A 21632-nucleotide genomic window follows, 5' to 3' on the forward strand; every position below is an offset into this window, starting at 1 on the left:
TAATTCATACGCGATTGTTTGAGATATGAAAAGACGTAAAATGGAACGCGCACTTACTCCAACCTGTTTAATTGCTTGTCCATAGATGGGGCAATCGATCTGTTTTCTATTTCGTCCGGTGTCAGGGTGTTTTATGTAAGAAGACACGTCGCATATAATTTATTTGAGTGAAAGCGATGCATCGTCGCACGTACAACGCCGCGCATGCAGTTTCTGTCTATATTGGAGGATGGTATGACATAGTTACATCATGTCAAGGCAGTCGCAGTTATTCAGCGAAAGCGTACTCAGTACTCACGCGCCAACGTCACAGAACTTTACCGATGGGAGATTATCAATCGAGAACATATCTAAATTCGGCATATTTTCTCTTTGACGTGAAAAATTAATTTCTAAATAAAGAAAAGGAAGATTCTCCAGATTCAAATAATAAAATTATAAAACTGACTTATCCTTTATTTAAATCTTTTAATATCTTTAAAAAAATACAAAAATAGGAAAATACGTAATGTAAGTAAAACAAAAACGAAATAGACGACGTGAAATAATGAATTTCTTTGTCGCAAATTGAAGCAAACTTAGACTAATGTTGGAGCAGTCGTCAGGCTCTGGCAAGCGGAAAGGTGATTGCGCAAAAAGAAGGCTGCTCATAGAAGGTACGCTTTCTACAGTTGGGTAGAGCTTGTCCCTGGGCGCAGAGTCTGGCGGTAGGCAAACAAAAAGCGTACAGCGACAGAAACGCAAAGCAATTCGGCGGGAGAAGAAGAGGACCAAGAAGAAGAAGCGGCAGAAAGCGTGGGAGAAGGAGGAGAAGCGGGATGCAACGATCTCCACGAAGGACGCGAAGTTTCGACGATTCAGTGGCAAGATGCAGTCAGTCAACGTTCATCGTGTTCTACTTGCTTTGCTGATGATAATCGCTGTTATTACGTCAATTGCCGGAAAATTGCAGCCTGGTGAGTACTCTAACGAATATGATGCTAAACGTGTTACATCAGGATAATAAAAATAACAATCAAGTGCTTGGATTGAAAATCAGGTATTGCGCTAATAAAAATTGTCAAAATTGTTCATCATTTTCGTATCTATTAATGTAGATTACATGATTTTATACACACTGTGCATTTGCCAATTATTTTTATATATTTTTCTAAGTAAAGAAATGATTTTGCCGATTAAACGTAATATTATCGTGGTTCGTTAAAGTATAAATGGCTAAGTAAAAGCCATAGTGGTGTAAGTCAATATTATAAAAAATTTGACTTACACCACTATGGCTTTACCCCTCCAAATATATCATGCAACTTTAAATCTTTACGCTAATCGGACCACCGCGTTTATGGTTCATTAACTTTAATATAGGTTGACGCCAGCATAATTTGCCGATATTTGTTACGTAATTGGTGTACACATGCGCCGTGCACACGCACATATAAGTCGCCAGAAGCAGAATATCTAAATTTTTCCGTCGTGAAATGCCATTCAACTAAAAAAAAAATCACATAACCAAATACCACACACGCTCACTGTGCGCACGAAACAAACATTCGCACGATGAGAGATACCGACGTACTTTGCACCTTAAGGTCGCATTTACATATGACACACTTTCACAGCGCGACTATCATAATAGGGTTACATGATGCAATATTGCAATGTTGTGATAGATTGAAAATCAAATTATGCGAGCGCAGGCTATAGCATCCACCGGCGCGCAAATCGTACTGAAGCGATGTTGTAGCAATGATAATTTGCGGTGCTCCGCGGGTGAAAGTAAAGTGTAAGTGGGGCGATCAGGCAAAAGAAATGTTAATAAGTACACGCAGATGTACACAATATCGCGATTGAAGATCCGTTATTAAACTTTTTTCGCCAAAGTGATACTGTATTTCTTTGCAGTCAAACTTTTCACGGCGCGGAATCGTGGTATGCTAAGACGGATTGCCATTTCTCGCGAGGAAAAAACTAAAGTTTGTTACGGTAAGATAACACAGATTTTACTTTTATCTAGAATAATTTTAATACGTTAACATAAACAAATTTAATACAAATTTGATATTTCCGTTTGCAATTCGTTTTCTTTTCAAACAAGTATATTTTAAAATAATTTTTAATTATTTTCTCTTAATACAAATGTTAAAATTGTAAAGAAGAAAATTTCAAACCAGATAAAGTAGCAAACGGTTAATTTTCCGGAGCTTTAACATATCTTAAAATAAATATTTATTTCCCGATATCGTCAAATATTTCAGATCTACTCGGTTGCTTTGCGGATCCGCCGCCGCATTTATCGATAAAACGACCACCAGAGCATCCTAGCTTAATTCAAACCAGGTTCTTCCTCTACACACGTGCGGACCGGCAAAATCCGGAACCCTTACAGTACGGGGACAACTCAAAGTCCATCGTTCATTCCCGATTCAATGTCAGCAAGCCTCTCAGCGTGTTGATACACGGTTTCAAGGGCAGTGGAAGCGACGTCGGCGCAATACTTGGCATAAATTTCCTTCTCGATATAGTAATCTTCAGCAGTTTATCTTTCAGTTTTAACAGTTTAACTAAACATCTTTTTCTTTCGATTTACCATTATAAAATTCTCAAGCAATCATAAAAGAAATGTTAAGATCTTCAAAATTCTGTTCAACTTCGCGTACAGGAAGACGTAAACGTCATCATCTTGGATTGGACGAAGGGAGCGGGCAGTTCTTACGGAGCTGCGGTGGCAAATAGCGAACTGGTTGGCCGACAATTGGCCTTGGTGCTTTTAGACGCCATTAATTTGGGGGTCGATCCCGTCAACATCCACGTGATCGGTTTCAGTCTCGGCGCACACGTGGCCGGCTGCGCCTCGGAACTGTTAAAAAAGAGAAGTCTGCTTTTGGGTCGCATAACGGGTCTCGACCCGGCGTCACCCTTCTTCAGGCATCATCTGTTCCGGGAAAGGGCGAGAAAATTGGATGCCACCGATGCCCGTCTCGTCGATGTCATTCACACCGACGGCTCTCAGGATTTCATGGATGGCTTTGGCCTACTTAAGCCGATCGGACACATCGACTTTTTCCCCAACGGCGGCAGACAGCAGCCCGGCTGCACCGATATTAAGAACTCGGTGATGGTCAGTCACTTGAAAGGTAAATTAAAAGTGATCCGCGAGCGCGATCATACACTAACAAGAAGTAGTCCAATTTAATTATGCGTTTCATTTAATTATGTTCGATTTTGATTTATTTTCAATTAAAGTTATTATAAGATGCAAAATATTTATATCGTGTCTAAATTTTAAAATATTTTATTCCCATATAGTTTTTTTAATTTTTCAATACACATTACTAGCAAATTGTATTGATTTATAACGTCCAGAAGAAAGTTTTCGATTTATTTTGCGATATGTATATCATAAAGTATTTAATCCGCTCCTCATTAAAGGACGTATGTCTTTATAAATTATCTTTATTACATTTATCTCTTTTTCGATCATTTGTTTTAGAGGATTTATTGGACAAGAATATAGCATGTAGCCATTTAAGAGCTGTTCAGCTCTATATAGAGACCGTCCGCTCGCAAAATGAGAAATGCAAATTTATCGCATGGCCATGTCCACAAGGAGGAATATCCTATGCAAAAGGGACATGCTTCCCTATGGAATCAACGAATTGGAACCAAGAGATGGGTTACGCGGCTAATCGTGGAGCCTTGGGAATCTATTATCTGGCGACTAAAACCGAAACACCGTTTTGCGGTATCAGAATACAAGGATATATAATTATCTATTCATTGGAGTAAATGGAGTAAATATATAGAAGCAGAAGAATGTTGACGTTAATACTAATTTCTTATACAAATATATTATTAGACAATTGTTATACGAATTTATATTTACGCAAAATTATACGTTAAAGAAATTATTATTACGAAACTTGGAAAATGTCGTAAATTTCAGGTCAACCAGTCAGAGCATCAGTGATGACGTCCGAAAATATGCTAAAAACATCTGGTATATTGCTTTTCAAAATCTTCCTTGCTAATTCCACAACACTCTTCAGAATTCCATGCACGTAAGTAAAAATTGCTATATATAAATATCGCATAAATTTTAAAAGTTTTGGTTATATATTACGTTGGCATTTAATTCTACAATTCTTTTTTTCAAAAGATAGTGATTTAATTATATTCTTTTGTAACGTACAATTGCACAATGTATCTATGTGTAAATATTTGATAAAATCAGATAAATATTTGAATTTCGTAAATTGCGTTAATTTACGTAGCAGAGCCGTTAAATATTTGTAATATTCGAAATATTATTCAAGCTTGTCCAAACGGATAAACGAACAAATGGCGTTTTATAACATTGCGGCAGTGGATTTTGACACGTTAACGGAAGATGTTGCATCGATCGTCGGTGTCGTCTCGTATCAGCGTACTTTTAACATGACCGAGGAGGACACTGATCCGGATACGGACGTAATACTTTTCAATAAACTGGCTCTCGAAGATCGTAAGGGCCATAGGTAAATGCGCAGCATATAATTATTTCGATAAAAACTCGCTAGCTATCAGATTTATTCGGAAGAAAGAGGATTAATTCTCTATCGCGTTTCGTGATTAAGTTCATGTTTAAGCCGATTATAGACAATTTATAATTTGTGTCAGAATTCTGGAATTCTATTTATAATTTTATGTGTCATATGATACATACCAAAACGAAGAGAAATTATATTAAATACGAGCGTTGAAATTATGTAAAAAAATGTGCATATAATTCTTTTATATTATGTTAATATATATTTATCATATTTTATATATTAATTATCAAAGATATAAAATATTCCTTATAAATTTAATTAAATATATAAAATATATCTTATAAATTTAATTATTAAATACATATATGACATGTTTACTTATTTATATATAAAATTTACACATATTTAAACGTACAGCACATAAAATTATGACCAGAATTTTGAATTAAAATTTGATGCGAATTACAGATCGTTCAAGCTTTATGCAACAAACCGAAATAAATTGTACATACAATAATAATTAATTAAATAATTGTATGATCGATCAGGTGGGAATATTGCAGAACGAACACCGCAATCAATTCGCACGAGATGTACGTGGAACTGAGAAATGAACGCTGCACGCCGTTGTAACAAACTCTACCACGACAGTTTTATATTATTGAATAAAAGTGGTCCGCGCGTGCAAGCGGCCAGAGAAATCCCAAGTTCTTGTTCTGCGACACTTTTCTCTCTCTCTCGCATGTGTGGGTTAATTTAACCTACTTTCCACTTACTTGCCGTGAACTTGTATCGGCAGCCGAGTGCCGAATCACGATCTCGTCCCGTTAAATCGCGTAATCAAGCTCGCGGCGGAGATTAACGAGCATGCGGATGCAACAAATAATTTTACTCACCGATCCGCCGTCGACCGCCATCGATGCCGCCGTCCTTCGCCCTGCTCCGTTTCGTCGTTCTGGACACTCGCTCATCCAAACACATGTCCATTGGAGAAACACGATTAACCCACGATGTGACAGTCGCTCGGAACTTTGCACGACGCTCCCGATGGCACGCACGATCCGCTACGAGCGAGTAAATAACGCGAAAAGATGACCGGTCGTCGCACGCGACGCGACAGTTAACGGACGAGCGATGTGCGGTGGCCGGCGAGAAATTCAAAGTACGCGCGGACAACTTCACACCGATGCCCGACAGTCGACACCGCGACGCGAAGAATCCGCCCGTGCGCCGTGCGACGAAGTACTATCAGAGATTCGCAATTGTAGGTTAAAATCTCGTAAATGAGAGAAAAGATAACTGAAATTTTTACGTATTTTCGGTAACGAACGTGCTCAGGTTTACTCGAATCGTTGCTCATAGGCCCGTATTCATAGTCGGATCTTATTTCAAGACTGTCTTAAGTAATGTCTTAAGATGCTAATACGGCTCTGTGATTGGTTCATAATATCTTAAGATCATACTTAAGACGGTCTTAAATATAAAATCCGAATACCGGCCATAGATGGCAGCGACACAACTTTCTCACACTTGCGTATCGAGCGATAAGATCTCACACCTCAGTCGATATCACTGCACCTGGGGACTCAAAAGGTATAAAATTCCCGGCGAAGGTTGTATAAAAGATGTAGCTAATATTTTTGTAGCGACTATGACAGATTATTAGTCAAAATAAACCCCGAAATAAGCCCTAGTATCGAAATAAACACGTTACACACGTTACCTACGTTAGTTTTTAAACAATGGACTTCGCTGCATTTTCAACGCATGTCGACACAAACGATAAAAATTGTTGAAATAAACGATAGAAAAAATGGTCTCGATAACGTTTGTATTTTTAATATCCTAATATTTACTGTAGCATTTTTTTAAATACTCTCTCCCGATATTCATGCGCATTTTGAAGCAAGCTCGCTCCCTCGTTCGCGATCGCGACAAGCAAAGTGAGAACGCCAAACGCGCGATCGTTCTCTTTAATCACTTAACTCTTAATTGATTATTAATTCCGGCTCTTAACGAGAGGTTCGAGCTATTTATTGAAGCGTCTTCCCGCGCGATTCACTTACTCCGGACTCCGGAGTAGAGATCGAAACGGCAAGAGACGCGAAGTCCGAGGTTATATCTCACTGCGACACGCGGGACAACGATTCTCTTAAGATTCGGATGTATCGCGCTTCGAAACATTTATTTCTCATGCACAATTCACTCACCGATCACGGCGTACTGCACGGAGACCCGCCAAATCATAGCCGGGAGGGTGATACGTACAGTGTCGTCGGTGTCCAACACGGCATTCGGCGTTCATTTCGCCCAGCGACGGCATTTCCCACTCGTTACACTCGACACGAGAAGGAACGGAATATTCGGCATACGTTCAGCTTGCAACACACACACTCCGTAACCGGATTTCTTTTCGTTCGCGAGAAAGAAATTACTTTACACGAGCGACAACGTCTCGCCACGAACCGCGACTCGTACCGACGTTCAACGAGTAACGTATTACTTGCGCGCGCGCCGTGCGGCGAGTCGAGCCGGGAGCCTCCGAATCCGGCCGAATCACGTTTCGCCGCTCCGAGCCGCCAACTCGGCGGCGTGACGTAGCGGCATACCAGACGCCATCGGCCATACTAGGCGCGACCGTTGAACGTTGAAACAGCGTACCTTTGAAGTCGGCGTGCGATCGATCGTTCTTGTCGGTGAGCGGCCTTGCAGCTTGTTTTCTTCGATGATCGGAGTACCGTTACCTGCGGGAATCATTCGGTCATTCTCCCGGTAAATTTCGGACAGTTGTGAAGTGTTTCGTGCTCTGTGCGCCGCGGCCGTGATCCGTGCTGTAGGTGCTGTGTTTTTAGGAACGCGCTTTTTCCTGCGATTGGCACTCCTGCTCCTCGTTTTGCGGGAATAATCGACTACGCGCTCAAGAATTCGTAATGTATCAAGTGTCTGTCGGGCAGTGTCGGGATAAATGTGTCGTGTGATGTGAATCGCTCGAGGCGGAGACGTCGAGGCGAAGGTAAGGCAATTGTGATCACGTGATTTGTGAGTGATTTGCAGTTTTGTTGTGCATTCGCGGGCGATAATCGTTCGTCTCGCGGTCTCGCCATATATCTGGACTCTCGAATATAATGTCGTGCTTTGAACGTTGTGCTGGAATTGTAATGCGAGCTATCTCCGATTCTTTTCGAAGGGGGAAAAGAGTGACAACGCGAAATCGTATCGAGTGATTCGAGTAATAGCACGCGCCTTGATACAAGATCAGTTCGTTAATATTTCTTGCTTATTTTCGTGTATTTCGTGCGACGCGGACGTGCCGCGTAAGTTAACGATCCGCGACTTCGCGTTGTGCAAAGTATTAATAGTGCAGTTTTACATCCGCGAGATGTATCATGTTCGATCCCGTACTGTGCGTGCGATATTTAATTTTAATTGTATTTTTCATTAATTAACTGCGTGTCTTTACTATAGTCGTCCACTTGATTCGCGTGGTGTCGCGCCGAGTTATCGACATCTTCGAACATTTCGTCGTCGTTAACGTAACGCGGTGATGAACGCGGAACGAATCGGGGCAATTGGCGTCGCGATTCTTTCAAATTTTCACGAAAAATCCGTGTTAGAAAATGTGAAAATATTTTGGGAAATATCTCATATTTATATAATTTAATTTTCTGTTATATCCGCTTTTATATTACGGAGTAAAGTAACGTACTTCCTTCCCATGGGTACGACCTTGACGAGGTGGGAAGGCCCAGTACCCAGTACGAGGATTTTACCCAAGCAAAACTCTCGTTCTGCTTGGATAAAAATCTAAAGACGGGGAAGCTAACGTACCCTCCGTCCGCCGATTTAATTGAACAAACGAACCGCAGCCGGTTCGTCGCGTTTGTTTCGGGAGTGCCGTACAAGTATTCGGACTAAAAGACTTTTTCAAAGCTTATTTGAAGAATATTACGGCGTACCTGACGGAATAGTCTTCTCATGGGCTTTATAAACGGGAGTGCCGTACAGTATCGCGCGAGAAAGACTTTCACTGATAATTAGTCCGCGCGCGATTGTAATTTATTATCCGCGAGTGTTTCTCGCGAGTGTCCTGTGGGGTGAGAGAAGGAGGAGGAGGAGGAGGAGGAGAGACCTGACGTCCTGAGAGGAGGAGGAGGTCCGAGAGAGACATCGGGCACCGGCGGAGCAACCTTGGGGTAAGTATCATTTCTTAGCTACATAAAATTAATAATTCGTTTCCATTTATTCGAATTGTTTTATCTTGATAAGTTAAAAGTAATTAAAAAAAGAGAAATTATCTAAAATTTTATTCTTGCAAAGATCTTTTTCGGAAAAGATAATTATATTATTGGTAAATATTTTATTGAAAGACGAATTAGAGTACGTGTAAGAATTATCTTTTGAAATGTTGTTCATTTTGAGCGCTTCTTTAATTTAAATTATGTTTGTATGTTACAGTATCATCGTAGCTACGTGGCTGAGTAACTCCGCCTGTTGCGCATCGGGTTGGTGAGTCAGAATTTTTTTGTTTACTAAGGCAACGAATCTACGATTAAGTAAATATATGCAAATGTATCTCGATACATGTCAAATTATAAAAATAAATTATAGTATAAATTTATTACATCTCGTAGATCCGTTGCCTTAAAATTGATGGGCTAAAACTGATTATGGGAAATATTTAATCTTGGTGTCACCTGTTTATTGATGCATGTATTTGCGATTGTGCTGGAGGAAATACTCGCACATTTCGCACGCACTGAGCTTGTAAAAAGCTCATTTTATCGTTTACTAAATTATGTTGACGAACTATCGCGTTTTATGTAAATAAATTCTAATAAAATTTTAAATGTTAATTAAAATATGCAACAAAATATTGTATTGAATCAGAATTTAATTTCGTGAATTTGAATGAGTAAAGTACATGATAAATTAAATTTTCAAAATTTTTGTTACATAAATTAATTCTACTTACAATTAAAGTAATGATTTTAAAAATATAAATTTTTTATTTAGATTTTTTTATAAAATTATTTTTTTTTTACAAAAGAGATAAGAGTAAGCAAAATATTGTGTTAGGTGTTACAAAAAAAATATTTGTAGATAGGGAAAAATTATGAATTAGTTAGGATGTGTTATTTATACCCATCTATTCCTTCCCATATATTTATCCAAGATTAAATATTATATAAATCGATGCAAAAAAATAATATACAGATATATAATGAATAAAAAGAATAAGAAATATTTTTATTTTATTATGCAACTTATTTTATATAAAGCGCGATAATGGTTATTAATTATTAAAATTTATTTTAAAAAAGCACCGATTTTACCTTAATTTTTTGTAGCCTATCCATCTATTTTTGATTAAGAAATTGGCTTTATGCCAGTCAAGTATACGTGATATATGACATGAGATTGTAAATATTCTGTTGAGAAACGCTGAAACTTTTAAATTACTTTAGAATTGACCGTATAGTACAATTATATATTCAATTTTGTAGTAATATATATAAATGTATCAAAAATAATTTTGATATAGAAAATGAAACGTATAACGAAATATATTTATATCGATATATGTATAAATGTTTATAAAGATTTGTATATAAGTATTATTTAATTATAACAACGCGATTATTCATTAATTGTAATATCTAATTATAATAATAATTGTGCGAAAAGTTTCTTTTTTTGGATCTCACGTCATTTATTCTGTATACATCTTAATTGATACATTTTCAAGATGCGTACTGCATGAACAATATGCACTGCAGTTACGCATCTTCATATTTTCGCGGTCGGTTTTTGCGGTCGGTTTTTGCACTAAGAAATTTTTTATTATCAATTTTTTAATTTCACCAACATTATAAATTTCAATATTTCGCGAAATATAATTGAGATTAATATTCATACAACACAAAATAAAATTTTTTCTATAGTTAATTACAATTCTAAATTAAAAGCACGGGTCACAAAGAAACGGTAAATCCGCATTCTCACGTACATAACGGAACAAATAATAGAAATATTTTTTATCAATGTCGTGCAGTTAATTTTTACGAATTTTGATATTCTTTTGTAAATTAACTTCTCGGTGTGCATTTTTCGATACAATCGATGCTCGCTTATAATCCGAACCGAACGTAATGTTATCTGTTGGTCATGATAATGATCTAACACAATGGAAGGTATTTTTTTCCTTCCTATTGATCTGGTCGAAATGCGACCAGATTGTATATGGCCAGGAGACATAGGTAGGTCCGATCTGGCCCGAAGAAAGAAGATTGTATACGACAAAGGTAAGTGGTCAACATGTATTGACCACAATGGATCACAATACATAAGGTAACATACACAGAGAAAAATAATCATTCTACATAAGAAAACACTTACTTAATTCTTTTATTTTATTTATTTTAAGTAAGTTTTTTTACAACAAAGAATATTTTCTTACTAATAGTTTTTAAATATCTTGACACAAGTCTTTGAAAAGCTAGAATAATGTTTTTTGAGTAAATGTAATACTTATTACAATGACTTTATGGTAGATTTGCGGATACTTAACCTTATCAAATACTTAATCCGCAAATCTGTCATAAAGTCATTGTAAGTATTACATTTACTCAAAACAATATTCTGGTTTTTAAAGAAGTAAGAAAATATTATTTGTTGTAAAAAAACTTACTTAAAAGAAATAAAATAAAAGAAGTAAGTGCTTTCCTCGGTTGTAGAATAATTAGTTTTATGTGTGTATAAAATGGTTTGATCTTATATCTGTTAATTTGCTCAAAGTAGGGCTACTTTCTTTTTATATTTCCTTGCATATGAGTGAGATTGGAAAAACCCTAATTATAAATCCCACACAATCGCGCGCGTTTTAAAACCCCCAATCAGGTCCCTCATAAATCATGTCGCGGTATTAGATTTATAGATTGTAATACGGGTAGGTAGGGAAATGGATAGGTATAGGACTATAGATCGAAATACGGGTAGGTACACTGAGAAAAAAAGTTGTTAACTTGATTAAATGCGTTCAACTGATTACCATTTTTTAAATTGATATATTCAAGTATTTAAATCAAATTATGTTAGATTTAATATATCATATTTAATTTAAATACTTAAATATTTCAATTTAAAAAATAGTAATCAGTTGAACGCATTTCGTCAAGTTAACAACTTTTTTCTCAGTATAGGGATACGGGTAGGCATATAGGTATATTAGGTATAGGTAGGGATACGGGTAGGCATAGGTATATAGGTATAGGTAGGGATTCGGGTAGGCAGGGACAAGGGGATGTAATTCGATAGTTTAAACAATTTTAGACAAAGTAATAGTAAAAATTTAAGAGTATAATAATAATAAATTTAATTATATTTCTTATTACTATATTTTTAATAATAACAACTCAAAAAGTATGTTAAATAATACTAATTTTTATATTGAATAATTTTTAATTAAAAATTATTTAATATATTAAAAATTATATTTTATATTAAATAATACAAATTTTACAGACATTGTATTAAACTCTATTTTATTGTAAATATTATGTAAATATTATTTAATTAAATTGTACATTTATTGTTTACATCAAATCAATATATAATTGCTAATTGTATATGTATATAAAAAATATGGAAATAATGTAATATTTATTATGTAATCGGATGCGTATAATAAGATGAAAATCATGACGTGTTTGGTGAATTTTTTAAAACTTAACTTTAAAACATTGGTAGTTCTTATTTACTAAAAAATTGTTGATATATTCGGGAGATCTTTCACTCAAAATTTTGTATTAAAAATCACTATTATGGCAAATATTAGGTGTTTACCTATGAGGAAGTTGCCGTTATATCTATATATATAGATATAATATACAGTCTTCTGTTGAAAGTAAAACATGCGTGTTGTACCAAGTATTATAAAAATTACATATATCGGGATTAAACTCGAAGTCGTTTTATTCGTCGCGTATTTTTCAGTTTGATCATTGCCTTAGACCGAAATTTTTTCTATTTTTTTTGGGTACTGATCATTTTCTTTAAATCTCGCAAAATATAATATAGTATGCCAATAATTAACATTTTCCTTGATTGAGAGACATAAGTAATAAATTTATTAACAATCTTTTTGATCGTAGTGTCTCACATAAATAAAACTAACTTTGAAACTGTGATTTAATAATTAATGAGAAATGTTATGTACATAATAATCACGTTTTACATTGCGAGAATTTTGTGTTATTGTACGCATACCGAATGTTGCATATCATTTTATGTCAAAAAGAAATATTGTATATAATTTTATTTTATATTATATTTTCAATTTTATATTGTAACTCTTTTATAATGTTGTATATGTATGTTGCAAAATAAATTGTAAGAGAAATAAAATAAATGTATAAATGTATGATGATAAAAATGTAAAAAAAATGTATTGTAAATAAAAGAGGACCGCCGATCAGAATCGGCGGGGGTGGGGGAGGGCCTCTAGGTTGACCTATTTTTATCGGATGAAATTAGATAGAAACAGGTCACATGTCGGAAGATATTTAAACTAACATTTTGAAATTAATAGTTAAACTAAATATATTTTATTAAAATGCTTTGATAAAACATTTGTACGATTGATTTATAAATTGTAATTAAATTAATGTTAAACAATACATTAAGGGGTCATGTCTAGTCAGGAAGCCGAAAAATAGGTGATTTTTGAGAATTTTTTTTGCATAAACTATAAGACTTGTTTAAAATTGGGTTGGTCTATGTGAGAGAATATATTTTTATGAATGTAACATAATTATTTTAATAAAAAATATTAATAATTAAAAAAGATACGGCCATCCTCCTGAAGGCCCTTTTAAAAAACTGGTTTTGCGGTGACCACTGCTGCTCGGATCTGGATCATCTGAAATCAAAAATGCGAAAAGATTTATTTAATATATTAAAGTATCTATAGTGATTGAACGAAGGAATTTTTTTTTAGATGCATAGTTTTTTTTTCTTGACGAAAAACGAGCGATATTTTTATCGAAAATCAAAACTTTAACTTTGAACGTCCGCCATTTTGTCTCAAATCAATATTTCGAAAAACTGTGTGTGTGTGTGTGTGTGTTCGTTCACTCACTAGATACTTTAATATATTAAATAAATCTTTTCGCATTTTTGATTTCAGATGATCCAGATCCGAGCAGCAGTGGTCACCGCAAAACCAGTTTTTTAAAAGGACCTTCAGGAGGATGGCCTCGTATCTTTTTTAATTATTAATATTTTTTATTAAAAAAATTATGTTACATTCATCAAAATATATTCTCTCACATAGACCAACCCAATTTTAAACAAGTCTTATAGTTTATGCAAAAAAAATTCTCAAAAATTACCTATTTTTCGGCTTCCTGACTATAGGCATGACCCCAAGAAAAATATAATAAAAAAATAGCGCGCGTCTGTGATGTCTAATTAAAGTAAAAAAAAGGAAAGTAAACAAATATCATAAGGTAAAAGAGTTTCGGAAAGGTAATTGATTCTAAAAAATAAAAAAAAATATCCATCATTGAAAAGGTAGTGAACTTTCGGTCAGCTCGATCGGTATCTCGGTAACAAGAATTAAAGCGACAGAGCGAGTCGAGGCGCTCTTTTCCGTAGGGGGATGCGACATATTTTGAGTTGTTTTGAGTTTTGAGTCAACTACGGATACGGAATACGGAGAGTACGGAGCGGACTTTCGTGTCTCATCCTCGAGGAAGGTGTTCGAGGCTCTTCCTAACCTAACCTCCAAGTAGCGGTGGTAGTGAACGATGGAGACGTTATTTTCGGGATAAATAAGATGGCCAAGCGCGTCTGTAGAAGTAAACACGTGTTATAACAGCGTGTATGAAGGTATTCCTCGATAATGAGCCACATCGTAATCGTGCGCGCCTTCAAGCCGGGCGACGAGACCGGTTGCACGAAGTTGATCAGAGACAGCGTGATGTCTTCCCTGGTTGCCACGTTCTGCGGGATGCTGTTCAAGGAGGTAACTTTCCAGCTGATGATTCTGTTGTCCGCGATAATGTTCATCTTCTTCGGGATGCCGCTGACCGTCTGCCTCTTGGTTGTGCCTGTGGTCGTCGTACTTATGTACGTCGGCACATACGTCAGCTTCGCCGCAAAGCTAACGGAGATCAACGAGGAGGTGGCTAATATTCCAAGGTATTCATTGTATATGGATCTGTTTTTTTATTGCTGAACTAGCTGCACTGGTTCAGAGTTCATTTTTTTTCTTCCAATGTGGAGTAAAGAAGATAAACTCTGAACTAGTGCAGCCAGTTCAGCAATAGAAAACAGACCCTATATTCATGGAACTTTTGGTTTAACACGTTGACTGCCAAGCCATATTTGGGAAAAATGTCCCTGATGCCAATTTGAATTATGCATGTTAAATTATTCAAAACCCAAAATATAATATATAAAAATTAAGACAATGAATAAGTTTGATAATAAGATGATATAATGGGCCAAATCGCCAAATACCAGTTAACTCATATTTGGCAGTCAGTTTGTTAACGACAGCCTTCTAGAGATGATCTAACGTTTCGATATTCTTGCCCACAGACTTTACATGTCGAACGCCTTTTCTCGCTTCTGGGTCGCCGAAGCGTTTGAACCTCACTTGATGACGCGACATCCTAAAGAGGTTCATTATACCATAATGACGGAAGAACAGTTTTGCCAAGCCAACATAAGCGTCCCCTCGCAGGCCAAGAAGATAGTGGGAACTGTCGCTTTGTGCAAAAGTTACCGGTCAGATAGAAGCGCGTGGATAAAGAGGCTGTGTGTGCATGAGCAATATCAGAGAAAAGGTATAGCATCGTGCCTGCTCAATATTGCTGTGCAATTCGCAATCGACGCAGGGTACAGCTGCGCTAACATAGTAGCTTCCGAATATACCGAAGAGGGTAGGGAACTGTGCCTTAAAAAAGGATTTGAACTTAAACAAATTTACCACAAGTCTATCCTAGGTTCATGTATAACGATATTAATGTACGAGTTAACGTACCGGATCAAACCTACTGAAGATGATTACATATCTGGGATGGACTTTCAAAAAGAGTTTTTAAATCAATTCTAACGATAGGTTTTCGTAGTGCGCTAATTGAGATAACGAATCTTTTGAAAAACGAATGAGACTGATTGACTGATACTGTGTTCCCTGCGAAACAAAGTGCTCGAACCAAATAGTGATATCTACTTGATTGATACGCTTAGTATTATCCAAATTTTATATTAACCAATGGAAGGGTATTAAACGTAGGAGAGGTATTATTTTTTACGAAATGTTTGTTAGGTATTCCAAATGTTGTATACATCATAGAATTCTATAAATGATATATAAAACGGCGGAAATAAAAGTATATTTTTCTCATATGTTCTTCTTGGTGGCTTCTCGGTACGCACAGATTTCTTTACCTTCCCAGTGCTGATTCTTCACTGTCGACAGAAACCTAAAACAATTCCATCCCGGTTTGAGTGTTCACAGAGTGAATTAAAGAAAAATGAAAATACGTTGCAAAAGAAATGTTTAAAGAAACTTACGTTTCTTGAATTTCTTGCAGCAGTGCTTTTTCTTTTTCCGTAATGCCGTTTCGCATCACATCCAGATTCATCTGCAACTGCTTTGTGTTCTGTATTCCAACTAAATTGGTGTCTATATCCGTATATTGCATGGAGTGCCATATCGCTAGTTTGCCGAGTTCCACGTCATGTTCCTGCGTTATTTTTTATTATAACGTCATATTTTTGCACAACTAAATTCGAATATCTCATCAATGTACCACAGTTGTACAACAATGCATTGTTTTAATTGACGTCTCTATTGTTAACGAACCTTGCAATATTGCGCAGCATTCGCGCATTGTTTCTTTGTCTCGTCAGAGGCTGGATGCCAGCTCGGTGGGCCATTATTCGTTAGGAGACCCATACATGGTGTTGCGGCATTAATTAGACCGATCTTATGCTTCTACAAGTCGACAATTAATGAAATTATAATTAAATCTGCGGCGTTACGCGACACGAATGAGATTACGCACTTTGAAGAATGGAACGTATTCCAACAAAGTGTCGTCGATGAGAGTGAGTCTCGAGTAACTCAACACACTGGCTATATTTATGTTACTTTTTTCGACGCATTCTTTCAGTACGGACACCGGGTACCCGGTTACACCTATATGCCTGGCTTTGCCCTCGGCCACGTACTTTGATAGCTCCGGTAAGGTTTGCGTGACTATTACATCTAATGAGGGTGCAAATTCGATATCGTGAACCTGCAAGTTTGATCTCAGATATTTCATTGTTTTATTAGATTTTTACTAATGTTGACTCGTTGAGTGCAATATCTTACCTGAATAACATCGACGTAATCCACTCCCAGCAGTTCCAGACTCTTCTTGAAACTCTTCCGAGTTTTCTCGACAGTAAAATCGAACATATTGTCATAATCTAACTCGTATCTGCCAACTTTCGTCGCGAGGTAGTAAGCTGCGCGAGGAATGCCCTTTAATGCCTATTATAAATATGCGAAATAAGACATCAGTTGCCCAGCACGAAAAATCGATGTACGAAAAAGAAATTTATATAATCTTAATCAAGTTTTGCACACCTTGCCGAGTGTTGCCTCGGAACGACCTTGGCCGTACCACGGTGCTGTATCGATATAATTAATGCCTTGTCTTATTGCTTCACGTACAGCTTGGATAGCGTCCGTCTCGTCATACGTGCTGCAGTAACAATGTAATTATGTAAAAATTACTATTATCGTGTCGTTAAATATAATACTCGCGCGAGCAATAAACAATTTTACCCGTAATGACAGCCGAGCGGACCGGAGCCGAAAGATAATTTGCTTACAAGCAGCCCCGTTTTCCCAAGCTCTTTGTACTTCATAGATTTTACTGCTTCAGGGTCGTGAAAACCCTCGACATAGGTTGGAGGAAACATATCTCTGAAAATATTATGATGAATAATGCGATAAAGAAAGATTAATATTGATATGATTCCGAGGGCTCTCCATTTCCGATATTAAAAATACCGAAATTTTTCTTTAAATTTGAGAGTTCTTTTAGAGACGGGTATACTTTTTTCTGACATTGCTTGTATATGAAAATAATGATATATAGTAGATAAAATTACGATGGAATAAATATTTAATATTTATTATAGTTTATTTTAATTATATAAAATAAAATAATAGTAAAGTAATAATGGAATAAAAAATATTTAATATTATATTATTTTATATATAAACTTTAACATATACAGAATATTAAATATCTTATTCTATCATTATTTTAATTCTATTATAAAGTCTCAATAAAAATAGTACGTAATAAACGTTACACATTTATGCTCGATAAAAGTAATTACAGCGCTTTAGGGACAATTACCAGCTAGTAACAATAATTTTACTTGTATTAGAGAAAAGAGAAATGGATGTTCAAAAATATAAAAACATCATACAATAAACGTGCAGTAATGAGGGTACAAAATAATATCCTAACAATATCTAATGCTGAAGAATAATTATGAGATAGCACAATTATATATCAATCACGTATATTTACACACAGATACATATTTCAATATATCGGTTTAAAATCTTTAAAATATAGATCACAAGCGATTCGCGGTGACAAGAGTTAGCACGACGTTATTTTGTTATCTTCTCACTGTTTTCGTACGTGTTTACTGGTGCCCGGATATCGCACTGATAACGGGGTTTTATTGCGATGACCACGTCTCACAACGGCAATGAAACCTAGATTGAGCTGTTATCATCAAAGTGAGCGGGTTTTAATCGAACGTTATCACGTATGCACTATGTTATCGCTCTTTGAACGAAAGGAGTGGAGTGAAGGAGTAAATGCGTACGTGGAATTTATTCGGGCACTGATCGTCGATGACGACGACTTATGTAACACATTGCCTCGTGATGTGTTGCCATCTTACAATGTAAATTGGTTCGACAGCACGTTATTACCATGTACCAGTTACTGATTAAACGGAAATCTGTCAAAGCGCTGCTTTATCGATGATAAATTTACATAAAAATTTCTCTTCTCTCTCTATTTTTCCCATTTTATAAATTTTATTTACATAGAAATTAACTGTTATTAGCATGTAATAAAGTGCTGTTTTTCCTTGAACTAAATCTACATCGTATTTTTTTTTATAAATCCGCGTCTTGTTTAAAATTTTTTTTTCGGGTAATTAATGTAATAACAGTAATATTTATAACAATGACAATGTATATGATGATATAAGACGATCATACATATATGATATAATAATACACATGACAATAATATTAATTTTATCTTAGAATTTAAAAAATTATATGACTAACAACGTTCTGCAACGTTCTCATATTTCTTCTCATTTTTCTTATCTCTCGTAATTATTTTGAACGATTTCAAGAAGCTGCATTAAAAGAATTGGGTAATGTCGATTATTTGCCATGTTTGAAAATTCTATCATCTTATATTTCTATCTCTTATATTTCCCTCGCCACGTATTAGTATTCTATAGCGGTAAGACTCAGTTATTATCTCAGCATTTTGAGAGGTCCATTTAATCCGGGATTTAACTGTTATCCTCTATTCTATTCTAAGGTTCGCTCTTCGTAGCTGAACATTTTGCGCTCATCCTTTCCTCTTCAACCTTCAACGTCTAATATTAATCATCTATCTCGTCATCTATCAAGCGCTACCGCGAGGAACGGACCGTTAGTATAATATCGAATTCGCGCGTCCGCCGCCAACTTCAGGGTTAAAGACTCGCGCGCCCGAGTCTCCCGGTCGGCGGTCAGTGGTCACTTCGTTGTCGCGCTCGCGTTCGTCGCGTCGTGCGAAGACCCCGTAATTTCGGCGCTGCCCGTTTTCTGGGTTATGTACCGGACGTCTCGGCGCGATTATGTAATAAATAGGGGGACCCCCCCCCCCCCCCCGAGCGGTCGGGGGCCCTGTGCCCTCGGGCCACCGAGAACCCGCAGCCAAAGCCAAGGTAGAGGCCACTGGTCAGTGCACTCGTTCCTGTCGCGCGTTCAGCATTGCGGTCGGCCGTCTCGCGGAGATTCTCCTACGCAAAGGGCAGCACCTCGCAGTCCTCGCACTACGACACACTGCTGCGTCTATTCCCCTCCCCGTAAGTAAGATTTTTTTCCCTTACGTATAGTCGCAGCTTGAAAAGCCGCGCGATTTTCCACGAAGATTTCGATGGAAAATTTTCATGCATAAAAAGAATATGGAGGATGCGTGATGACCCGTTTCTTTTTCGTAGCGCGCCTAACGGATTGACGGAAGGGGAGCACGTCAAAGGCTGCAAAGCTCACCGCGGGAGATATCTCTGCGACATATTAATGCCAGTAAATTGATCAATATATCGATACACATTTAAACACAATTTTGTGCGATACATATGAAATAATTTTTAATGCCACGATGACTGTCACGTTTGTGCGAGAGAGACGGCGTTTAATTTATTCGTTCATGTAAAGTAAAGGAATTTGAAAATAAAACGAACGAATAGGATTAAACCGTCAATGCGGCTGATGTGTACACGATCATTACGCGCGCGCGCATCGACAAACATCTAGTCATTCCAAACGAGAGCTCTATTTTCCGCACGCGAGGCTTTCCCCGCTTATCTAAAAAGCACAGGAGCGTTTGGCGAGTTTCGATAGTCCTGTAATCTCGTCGCAAGGAACAATCTCGGCGAAATCGCCGGCCGGCCGGCCGGCTCGCGGACAATAATTGAGCCGTTCGAAAAAGCGGGTCGACATTCCGACGTTGCAATTAAAAAAGGAAAAAAAACGAGCGCCGTTAATCCTCGCGGCTCGAACATGCGATACGGCGAGACCCGCGGGACGCCAGATACGTGCTATGTAATTCAGCACGTTTTTCACCGCGCGCGGCCGGAAATCGCGTGTCCCTTTCTTGGCCCCGATGCCCTCCGAGAACGAATAATCGCGATAATCTGAATCGCGCGACGTTTCCTGACTAAATTACGCAAAGTCATAGATTCACGCCGGGTATCGCGCTATCTGTCGCGCCTGGGAAACCGCCGTCCGTTGACGGTAAAACGGTATTGACATTTCGGAGATTTAGGACTAAAGGTTGACCTTGCGTTTTATCAAGGGAGACCTTGCGTTTCATTTGTTTCCAACGTGAGAATCGCGCTTCGCTATATGGAACAAGGGCTGAATACGGAATTTCGTTGGCGATTACGTGTATATCATCAGCGCGCGCATATCTTTATTCCGCTTAAAGCCGCAACGCCGAAAGTCTTTAATTATACTGGCGAAAGGAGGCCAAATACCGGTATACAACATAAAATTTTCATAATACCGGCAATATATGATTTTCCGGTAACACTGATATACCGATCATTTTATTACTTTTATATTGTCAAACGTCAATATTGTGAAATAAATCAAATCTGTAGTTTATTTATTCTTGATGTACGTCTCACAAAAGAAATTACGAACAGAAAAGAGATAAATTAAATATCTGCTAATATTATATCGCAATTAATTACATAATTCCGAATTTATAGGTACACGCTATTTTCTGGTAATTATTTTTGTAAAATATATGTTGGGATGGCATTGTAATTTGATTGATTAGACAATATCGATGTTCAGTTAATAAAAAAGTAATAATGTAAAAGAGCAATAAATCGATATGTGTATATAAGGGTATTATCAAAAGTTATGTATATGTATATATATCAGTATACACTTCTCCCGATATTTGTACCAGTTGGTTTTCATTTTAGTTATTATATAAAGCGGGAAAACGTCGACGTACAAGCGATATTTTTTACATCGTTTTTATATCGCGTTTCCAACGCGGTGGAAGCGCGATCTCCCGAGAATCGTAAATTCGCATTTTTATCATTCTCAACATAAATTTTGCTTTAAACGTGCGGCATAAATATAAATATCTTTTCTTGTGACTTTTACACATAATTCGAGGAACTCCAGTGGCTTATTGAGCTGAGTTGTGACTAAATATTAGGGTAGGTATTTAGATCGATAATTTAATTATGCTCCAATGCATATTT

General features: G+C 36.8%; 4 protein-coding genes across 8 annotated transcripts in view; 3 read left to right on the plus strand and 1 right to left on the minus strand.

Annotated features, from left to right (window-relative positions):
• Positions 1 to 78: 78 nt before the first annotated feature.
• On the plus strand, positions 79 to 5233 carry LOC139768664 (pancreatic lipase-related protein 2). Its single transcript, XM_071699089.1, has 9 exons — positions 79 to 510; positions 599 to 956; positions 1900 to 1980; positions 2253 to 2518; positions 2657 to 3131; positions 3488 to 3739; positions 3941 to 4055; positions 4311 to 4511; positions 5075 to 5233. Exons 2-9 carry the CDS (start codon positions 869 to 871, stop codon positions 5157 to 5159), a joined length of 1563 nt encoding a protein of 520 aa, XP_071555190.1. The 5' UTR covers positions 79 to 510; positions 599 to 868; the 3' UTR covers positions 5160 to 5233.
• An 8447-nt stretch (positions 5234 to 13680) lies between these two features.
• LOC139768666 (uncharacterized) lies at positions 13681 to 15941 on the plus strand. The gene is made up of 2 exons (XM_071699095.1): positions 13681 to 14726; positions 15129 to 15941. The coding sequence occupies exons 1-2, from the start codon at positions 14428 to 14430 to the stop codon at positions 15643 to 15645; spliced, it is 816 nt and encodes a 271-aa protein (XP_071555196.1). The 5' UTR covers positions 13681 to 14427; the 3' UTR covers positions 15646 to 15941.
• Positions 15837 to 18468, minus strand: LOC139768665 (uncharacterized). 4 transcript variants are annotated; one of them, XM_071699092.1, is made up of 8 exons: positions 18251 to 18468; positions 17374 to 17514; positions 17173 to 17290; positions 16915 to 17076; positions 16604 to 16837; positions 16402 to 16533; positions 16110 to 16282; positions 15837 to 16018 (listed from the first exon to the last, which is right to left on the minus strand). In XM_071699092.1, exons 2-8 carry the CDS (start codon positions 17508 to 17510, stop codon positions 15937 to 15939), a joined length of 1038 nt encoding a protein of 345 aa, XP_071555193.1. In that variant the 5' UTR covers positions 17511 to 17514; positions 18251 to 18468; the 3' UTR covers positions 15837 to 15936. The 4 variants fall into 4 exon arrangements, with proteins under 4 accessions (XP_071555193.1, XP_071555195.1, XP_071555191.1 ...); XM_071699094.1 differs by having other exon boundaries at positions 18240 to 18468; XM_071699090.1 differs by having other exon boundaries at positions 18138 to 18468.
• A 1015-nt stretch (positions 18469 to 19483) lies between these two features.
• The window catches only part of LOC139768667 (pleckstrin homology domain-containing family G member 5), a 125183-nt gene continuing 123034 nt past the window's right edge, over positions 19484 to 21632 (plus strand). Inside the window, exons 1-2 of one of the 2 annotated variants that reach the window (XM_071699102.1) lie at positions 19484 to 19712; positions 19848 to 19932. The gene's annotated coding sequence lies outside the window, so the exon portion shown is untranslated. The remainder of the gene's footprint in view (positions 19713 to 19847; positions 19933 to 21632) is intronic. The other variant, XM_071699103.1, reaches the window with a different exon arrangement.

Source organism: Temnothorax nylanderi, unplaced genomic scaffold (assembly GCF_030848795.1).
Source record: "Temnothorax nylanderi isolate EJ_2023f unplaced genomic scaffold, tnyl_v1.0 TNYL_tig0017_pilon, whole genome shotgun sequence".
In the NCBI taxonomy this organism is placed as follows: domain Eukaryota; kingdom Metazoa; phylum Arthropoda; class Insecta; order Hymenoptera; family Formicidae; genus Temnothorax; species Temnothorax nylanderi.

Coding starts and splice junctions, on each gene's coding strand:
- LOC139768664 (XM_071699089.1), top strand. CDS start 869: ATGCAGTCAGTCAACGTTCATCGTGTTCTACTTGCTTTGCTGATGATA. Junction 3,740..3,940: donor AACCGAAACACCGTTTTGCG/GTATCAGAATAC, acceptor CGTAAATTTCAG/GTCAACCAGTCAGAGCATCA. Junction 4,056..4,310: donor CTCTTCAGAATTCCATGCAC/GTAAGTAAAAAT, acceptor ATATTATTCAAG/CTTGTCCAAACGGATAAACG.
- LOC139768665 (XM_071699090.1), bottom strand. Junction 16,283..16,401: donor ATGCTGCGCAATATTGCAAG/GTTCGTTAACAA, acceptor AAAATAACGCAG/GAACATGACGTGGAACTCGG. Junction 16,019..16,109: donor CTGCAAGAAATTCAAGAAAC/GTAAGTTTCTTT, acceptor GAATTGTTTTAG/GTTTCTGTCGACAGTGAAGA.
- LOC139768666 (XM_071699095.1), top strand. CDS start 14,428: ATGAGCCACATCGTAATCGTGCGCGCCTTCAAGCCGGGCGACGAGACC. Junction 14,727..15,128: donor GAGGTGGCTAATATTCCAAG/GTATTCATTGTA, acceptor TCTTGCCCACAG/ACTTTACATGTCGAACGCCT.